The sequence below is a fragment of the Plasmopara halstedii genome (assembly GCF_900000015.1).
Source record: "Plasmopara halstedii genome assembly, contig: Scaffold_1594, whole genome shotgun sequence".
Taxonomy (NCBI): Eukaryota; Oomycota; class Peronosporomycetes; order Peronosporales; family Peronosporaceae; genus Plasmopara; species Plasmopara halstedii.
The window spans coordinates 328,139-335,699 of NW_020188505.1; the positions used below are offsets into that span (position 1 = coordinate 328,139).

Below are 7,561 nucleotides of genomic sequence, written 5' to 3' on the forward strand. Positions count from 1 at the left end.
TTTTCTACGAATTTGTCAAAAAATGTTTTCCATCGCATTTTGCCGTTAAAGACAGACATCGTTTGTACCGGCAGCGTCAAAGTTGAGTTCGAATGTCTTAAGTAAATCATTGCGGTCACTCGTTATGACTGAATGTGATGCTTGAAAGTGTTAGACTAATAAAGTTAGCGCCCTTCCTTGATAGTGTTGAGACGACGCCGGACAATACTGCTGAAAGACGATGTTGTAGCTATCACATGCACTAAATTGTGTTCGTAAAGAAAACCTAGATTAGTATGGTGACTCCACTGTCTCGATTTAGCGTTTAGTAGAAGAGTCAATACGCGGTGTTTGGATTCACTAAGATTTACAGACACGACTACGGCATAATAGCTGCAAAGGCATTTGGCATCAGTACAACGGAACATACCGAGTAATCACGCTAAATTTGCTGTGCAAATAGCATATTTTTCCTTGATGGCGAGCTTCGACTTGCTATATAAAAAACCAGTGAGGCCTATTATACCAAAAAAGCACAGCGCATACAGAACTGTTTTAAATCAATTTTTCTAATTCATCCCCTACGTGCTTTGCCAACTGCATTCATAGCTTCGAGAACTCTACTTTGCCTCGAGACTGAAGAGCTTCAAAAAAATTGCACTTATACCACAGAATCTGGCTTGACCTCCACACTTTAACTTCTATTGCACTGAAAACGCATGTGGAACTAGCTCTCGCGGTAAACCTGTGTGACTAAGTAGGCAATGACATCTTGTGCATAACGGTCGATATCGCTATCACCATCGAAGCTGTGCTGCAGTTCTTCACGGCATTGTGCGAGCGGCAAGCTGAAAAGAGGGATTACCTTGTCTGCTAGCTCTTGAAAATATCGGCACACTTGCTTCTCGCCCCTGATGAAAAACAGAGCTTGAATGCGGTTCGAGAACGGCGCGTACTGCTTTGAGGCCAGAATTTCGTTGTCCTCTTCAATAGTTGTACCGTACATACTGAGCTGGTGAGTCATTAAGTTGCGAAGGTACCGAAGTGCGCGAATTTCATTTTCAAATGAGATGGGCGGAGAAGAGTGCGCAGGGCTTTTCATCTTCATTATAGTAAACTCTTCCTCAGTTGCAACGATAAGACGGGCAAAGCTAAAGCCCTCACGTGTGTTTGTATCTGAGTGTGAACAACTTAGACGAGCGTCCATTGTGTAAATACCACTTTCGTGCAAGTAGGCTCGCTTGTCATAGAAGAGCTGTCCATCATTTGGTGAAAGTTGAAAATCAATCAGCACCTCGTTAGGATTTCGACCATCCTCTTCTGTATTATCCTCAACTGCAAACCCATAATTTAGCAAAAAGCGATGGTTGCATTTCTTGCCATATGAGTCGTAAACCTGTGCGCCAGCACCGATCGTTCCAAGGGACGTGATGGTGAATGCATCAATACTCTGGTCAAAAGTCCAGCTCGTCTCACGTGGACGATAGTGATTGAGCATGTCAGCAAATGGTACGAGTGCTGCTGTCTTCACTCCATCGATGGTCAGTCCAAAATTCCGACTACAGACAATCATACGCGCCCAGCTAAAGCGATCAAGCGAAAAACGTGCAAAGGATGGGTCCACCTACATCAACCAATTGAAAAGCCACAAAAGTTAGCAACAATGATACTGTCTTGTCAATTCAAAAATCTATTCGCACCCTGCAAATAACGTCATAATCTTTTCGAATGGCGGCCTTGCGTTCCTGAATTTGTTGAATTATATATGAGCCTTTAAGCCAGTTAAGCTCGTCATCAGACCAAAAGATAGGCATATTACTCAGAGTAGAAGGCAACGTGCTGTAGTAATTCTGAAAAAAAGATGTCTCGACGTTCTCCATATCCGTAAGCAAAAACATCATGAGATAAATGTGTTTCGGTGCAACAAAGTCCACATTGTGAGCCAGCAGCTTACGTCCAATGTCCGTCAGCTTACCCATTTCAACCGTGATAAGACATTTTTTCGGTATAACAAGGATTCGTTCTCCTGGCACCAGCACCTTGCGACTGTGCACACCGCGTACTTCGGGCGCGTATTCTTGTAAGGCCAATTTCTTGCTATCTGCCCCATTTTCTTCCAACCACTGAATCAGCTCTTCTCCAACTGAGAATTCTTTATTTATTTCATTACGCGGTGGCAAAGCAGAATTTCGTTGTGTGCCATCGTCTGCATCAGGCGAAGGAGCACTCATAACCAAGCGAATTGTGGTGAGACGCAAATTAAAAGTGAGGTTGTTGCACGAAGGTGCACTACTGAGAACTGCATAATTGTGAGCTGTACATTTTCCGGACATTATCAGAACTTTTCTTTGTTGTTACTTTATTAAATTCGCTTGTTGGTCAATCGACAAATCAGGCTTTTTTTCAGGCGATAATGGGCACGTGATCTTTTTAAAAGCGGTCATGCGTCCTAGTCCGTGCGTACTATTGTAATGCTTGGCTTCCTCAAGGCTGAGTTACTCCTTTTCGACCTTTGCGGGGTAATATTACGCATGACTACCAATGCAGATTTTTAATTAGAACCAATAAAAATAGCTTAATGACTGTCAGCTGCATGGCATAACATCAATTTACTTTGTAAAATTCTTGTTTACAGCGAATCCTAGATATTTGGAAAATGGTGGCGCCGCAAGGCTGTTGTGAGATCTGCCAGATCTCCGAGGTGCTTGCAGACCCGCAGCTTCAAAACCGATCTGTTCGTATAACAGGACAATTGATGGCCTACGATGCACAACAAAAAGTTGCTCGAGTTACATTTCAAGACGCTTTAATGATCGTCGAGACGCAGCAATTAGCTTTCGAAAATTTGCGCTTGCAACTTGGCTCTATGTACCAGTTTTTGGGCGAGACCTACGTACGCAACCAGGTAATTGCAATTTATAAATGTATCACTACTATTGTCTTGACAGTACTTGAGTAGGGCGAGGAGATGGAAGTTCGACTTGTGGCTCGAGTGGCGCGCAACGTGGATAATTTAGACATTGACCTATTTCTCGAGACACTTGCAATGCGTAGGCAATTCCTGGCATCTCGGGCTGGTGAATAGCAGTCAATTTTTACTGAATGGAGATGATTAAAATCTCACTATCATCCTAAAGCAGACTATCATCTGAATCGTTTTCTTCGCCTGAAATGTCCTCGTCAAAATTATCATAAATAGAGCGACTGAGAGAATTCGTAGGCACTTGATCCGTGGTCTCTTTTAACTTTGTCGCAAAACCTCTTTCCATTTCACCATCAGTGATGGATGATGCCACTAGCACTTCCGCATCATTCGCCTTCGCTATCTGAGCGGCATCAATAAGTTCGGGTGGATCAAATTTGTGAAGTGCTTGACGCCATTTGCGTACAATTTTATCAAACACTTTCTTGCCAATGCTCATGGTCTTGTCGGGCGTCATGGGGTGTTCACCCGGCCGCCGCTGGTGCCGTGGCACTTTGGCACAATAACGATCGTAGCCAACGGTGTTTTTTCCATAGTCAATTTGCTTCTGACGCTGTGCCAAACGATGCGCATCTGTCTCTTTGTTATCCGCCAACGTCTTCACAACAGGACCATTCGCGACGATTTTGCCAGTGCCATTCTTTTTTGCACTGTTATTACGATAACCCTCTTGATCCCCGTGTTCTCTTAATGTGTATCTCGAGCGCTTTCTTTTGGTGTTGTACAAGCGGCCGCCTGACGATGCAGAGTCTCGAGTGTCCATTATCTCTACGCTACGCTTCATTTTGGGTTCGACCTGATTGGCGAGTATTGATTCTGTAAGGTTTTGCGAAATATGGCGAAACGGAAACCGATACATTTGGGCTTTTTTTACACGTTGACACTATATTACTGAGTCAATATTGGTGACTCGACACAAGTAACACTGAAAAATCTAATCAATCGCAGTCTGGAGGCTGGAGGAACTTTGCACCGATAAACGGATGGATTAGTTCGATTTAATAAACATGTCTGATGTTCGAACACAGAGCGTGTTTTTAGCTTTACTCTGTTTCAATAGCTCTAGTACCACATCTTCGAATTTTTTCTACATTCGATTTGCGTCGTACACGTCGAGTAAGATTTGTTCTCTTAAATACTTGCTGTTGAGAAACGAAGTGCCATAGCAATAAGAGCGACAAGAAGTCAAACATGAAGGAATTATTCGTAATCGTCCTCTTTTGACCATTTAGTGCAGCTTCCTGTGCTTTTAAAGCCAGATCCTTTTTCTTCAACGCGACTTGATCCTTCCTTAGCGCCGCCCTTTGCGTCATCATAATCGTCACTGTGATCGTAAGACTTTTTAGCTTGCGCTCTATCTTCAGGGATGTACTTGTATTCAGCCTTGTTGTGCATTATCAATTCATCTCCTACAAAGTAAAAACTGTCGGAGACTGTTGCATACGGCTGTGCCACCATGTCACTGATGACCTTTTCGTCCAGCGGAGGCAAGGCGTAAATTGTCTCCCATGTGTTTAAACTGGATGGAATGCAAAAGCCAAAGTTGAAGTCGAAACTCTTGACAATTTCATCACGAAAGTAGTGGCGCTCAATCATGCGCAAATTATGCACTTCGTGCGATCCTACAGAAAACTCAAGCTCCGTGGCAATGGCTGGAAGTCGCAACACGTCCTCAGAAAATTCGTAGCGGATAGTGCGGTAGGCACTCTCTCCGCGCGCATGACCAAGTTCCATCTTGAGGGTAGCCTTGCCTGGCCGATCTTTGCCAATCTCAAAGATTTTGCGCTTGGACTCAAAGTCCGAGATGGAGAAGTGCAAAAATTCTATTCCGTACTTGTTTGCGCTTAATGGACACAGGAAGGCTATCAAACCAGAAAAATGAAGAGATGTAAAAAGTTTGAATGATTGGCTACGGCACTTTTGTTTTCATGTGATGGCTACGCACATTCCGTAGGTGCTTGAAGCTCAAGAACGTCTTTTGGTGTGTATCTATGACAGGGCATGCTTTCTTATGCAGAGAAGTCAGAGTTGTTGACGGTTGTGGCTTTTCGATCTCGACTATCTTTTTGCAGGAATTGTGTTCGCCACTTCGATATAGAAGATAAAATAACCGGTTTTATGTACGGGATATAAATTCCACTTACTAATAAAATTAGGATGACAAGGTATTGGTGTACAAAATTCAGTAGTATTAAATTAGCACAATTGGTGGAACAGATACTATAGTTAGAAGGTAGAAGAAATCAATTAAATATGTCTTTTTCTCCTAGTATACAGGACTATTGTTCACCAACGAAAAGCTTTATCCTCTGAAAAGATGCTCTCATCTTCTTATTCAAGTCGTGATCATCGATGGTTAAGAAGTTCACATGAAGGACACGGTGCTGCCGCTGACAATATTTCACTCGTCTTTAACAACGCACTCTAGATATGATGGTCTCCCTTTTCTTCTTCGGATCATTGTAAAGAGCGCGGTGGTGATCCTGAAACTATTCCGCTCGTCATACTCGACAATACTATGCGAAAATTACTACTCACGCCGGAGATGGGATACTTCATGTAAGTGCCGACTTCAACAATGCACACGTGACAAAATTGAATTTGAAGGAAGCAACGACAAATAAAGCTTCGGCAACGTCAAGTATTGGAGTGAAAGACAGTAATGGGCGAAGTTGAAGTGGTACATACTGCAACATGCTCGAGAAATCTGTCGACATGTTTTGTCTTTTTTATATAATTGAACGCTCCGAACGAAAACGCATTTGAGATCAGAAACCTTTAAAACGGCAATGTGCGTTGCTGACGTTTACGAAGACACTGTGTACAAGATAAAACAAAAATTAGCTTTTCATTCTAGCGCATTACATTTCACCGTCTATGGCCGTAAAACTACTCGAACTGTGGTACTATCGGTAAGTGTTATCAATCAAAATACTCCAACGTCAGACTTCGGTACTAGCACCGGCATCAAGAACTACCGGCACCAATACCACCGTGCAAGCATCTACGACGTCACATTGTTCCCTTCGTAAGAGCTTTTGACACATATTACGCCATATCGGATACAGGAACGAGGTCATTGTCTCGTGCAATCCCCAATTCCGGGTTTAACTCAGTGTTGGCTTCTCGTTTTACAACTCTTACCAATTAGAATTAACGATTCCGTTGGTTTTATCTAGGTCGAACCTCGCGCATGCTAATCATCACATTGTACAAGGTACCATCGGTAGCAAAAGAATCACAAATCTGTCATTTTTGCACCGACACAAGTACTACAGGCGCATTTATGATGGTATATTGGGGTCTAGATGTGCTTAGACTTCCAGCACAATAATCCTCGCGCTAGGAGAATCATTTTGCATCTGCATCGACTTTCCGAGGTCATATACTGTGTTTAAGTGCTAGTTTGGCCTTAGATCCGGCATCTTCATTTCTTTGCAATCTTCATGCTCAACCTGTACGACATAAAAGAAAATTCTTTGTGTAATTGTTGTGTTTGGTTAACTGCATATTTCTAGCAGAAATTCACAAGCACAAAATTTAAAAACGCTCCGAAGTGGATTGCGTGCACGCGCTGGTGAGTAGTGTTTGCTTACGATATAAGGACACCATCTGCATCGGGGCTGCCGTAGCTTTGCGCTTAGAGAAAGCGTAAGTTAGGTCACCGACCTTTCGTTCAACACTTAGAGCAAGTACGAGTTTAGCGAATCGCAATCCGCTTACTCCAAAGTAATTATTGCCTGAATCCAAGGCTAATTAACTCTTCGGTTTAAATTCAAAAATGACTTTATTTATTTTTATCTGCATCAAAGCCGCCTAATTTCAAATGTATAGATTTTAATTGATATATATAGTAAAATCTAAATACATGCACAACTACTGGCTACCCAGCCACATACCGTATTCTTGTTTGGGTGCAGTAACACCATGCCCATCTCGTGTGACACACACACCTGTTACCAGGGTATGTGTAACCCCGTTACACTCTTCCCCATTAAGATTGAGAGCATTTACAGTTCCAATCGATTATTTCCTCAATGAGGCTTGCGTGTCCGTTAGACACTGCGCTGGAACGAAACGCCTTCCGTGCACAATGAGCCCTGTGTCAATGACACCGAAGTCTCCAAGTCTCGCTGGTTTTGACAGCGCTCAGGGGCAGCGCCCAGTTTCATCTCCTGCACACGTTGCCGTGTCGGACCGTGTCTCCGCGGCATCGAGGGATGTAAAATCAAGGCTCGATGATCCCGAGCGTCGCGCTCCGCGCACGCTTACGGTGACAAGTGACGTCGTTGGGGATGTGGAGTTGGTTGACTACGAGTCTGACACTACTTTTGCCAAATGGAATGACGGGGAAGGCGAGTCGCACCAGCGGCATGTGACGAGCCCTGCTCGCGCTTTGCGGATCCCACGTCCGTTTCCAGACTTCTCGTCACATGAAGAACGTGGTGTAATCACCAATGTTCCGATGAGGCACAGAGGCGGCAGCTGGAAGCTGCCGGTAAGGCGGCTCTGATGCGCGGATATCAACAGCGGTCGTTGACTGTCGTGTGGAATATGGATTCCGCCCGGCGGATCCCGCTGTGGAAGCGAAGGACGTGG

General features: G+C 43.9%; 6 protein-coding genes across 6 annotated transcripts; 3 read left to right on the forward strand and 3 right to left on the reverse strand.

Moving 5' to 3' along the window:
• Positions 1-706: 706 nt before the first annotated feature.
• PHALS_01845 (N-methyltransferase) lies at positions 707-2,312 on the reverse strand (the record flags this gene model as incomplete). Its single annotated transcript, XM_024716315.1, has 2 exons — positions 707-1,603; positions 1,680-2,312. 2 exons carry the CDS (start codon positions 2,310-2,312, stop codon positions 707-709), a joined length of 1,530 nt encoding a protein of 509 aa, XP_024581926.1.
• Positions 2,313-2,635: 323 nt separating this feature from the next.
• PHALS_01846 (uncharacterized protein) lies at positions 2,636-3,064 on the forward strand (the record flags this gene model as incomplete). The annotated part of the gene is made up of 2 exons (XM_024716316.1): positions 2,636-2,884; positions 2,939-3,064. 2 exons carry the CDS (start codon positions 2,636-2,638, stop codon positions 3,062-3,064), a joined length of 375 nt encoding a protein of 124 aa, XP_024581927.1.
• A 46-nt stretch (positions 3,065-3,110) lies between these two features.
• PHALS_01847 (Histone mRNA stem-loop binding protein) lies at positions 3,111-3,746 on the reverse strand (the record flags this gene model as incomplete). The annotated part of the gene is made up of 1 exon (XM_024716317.1): positions 3,111-3,746. One exon carries the CDS (start codon positions 3,744-3,746, stop codon positions 3,111-3,113), a length of 636 nt encoding a protein of 211 aa, XP_024581928.1.
• A 416-nt stretch (positions 3,747-4,162) lies between these two features.
• On the reverse strand, positions 4,163-4,965 carry PHALS_01848 (Photoreceptor synaptic vesicle protein HRG4/UNC-119; the record flags this gene model as incomplete). The annotated part of the gene is made up of 2 exons (XM_024716318.1): positions 4,163-4,824; positions 4,908-4,965. The coding sequence occupies 2 exons, from the start codon at positions 4,963-4,965 to the stop codon at positions 4,163-4,165; spliced, it is 720 nt and encodes a 239-aa protein (XP_024581929.1).
• A 211-nt stretch (positions 4,966-5,176) lies between these two features.
• On the forward strand, positions 5,177-5,962 carry PHALS_14820 (uncharacterized protein). Its single transcript, XM_036407083.1, has one exon. The coding sequence runs from the start codon at positions 5,332-5,334 to the stop codon at positions 5,584-5,586; it is 255 nt and encodes an 84-aa protein (XP_036263343.1). The 5' UTR covers positions 5,177-5,331; the 3' UTR covers positions 5,587-5,962.
• Positions 5,963-6,155: 193 nt separating this feature from the next.
• On the forward strand, positions 6,156-6,543 carry PHALS_01849 (uncharacterized protein; the record flags this gene model as incomplete). Its single annotated transcript, XM_024716320.1, has 3 exons — positions 6,156-6,254; positions 6,309-6,419; positions 6,484-6,543. The coding sequence occupies 3 exons, from the start codon at positions 6,156-6,158 to the stop codon at positions 6,541-6,543; spliced, it is 270 nt and encodes an 89-aa protein (XP_024581931.1).
• Positions 6,544-7,561: the final 1,018 nt, after the last annotated feature.

What these genes read in the sequence shown, in the direction of transcription:
- PHALS_14820 (XM_036407083.1), top strand. Translation starts at nt 5,332, where the DNA reads ATGAAGGACACGGTGCTGCCGCTGACAATATTTCACTCGTCTTTAACA.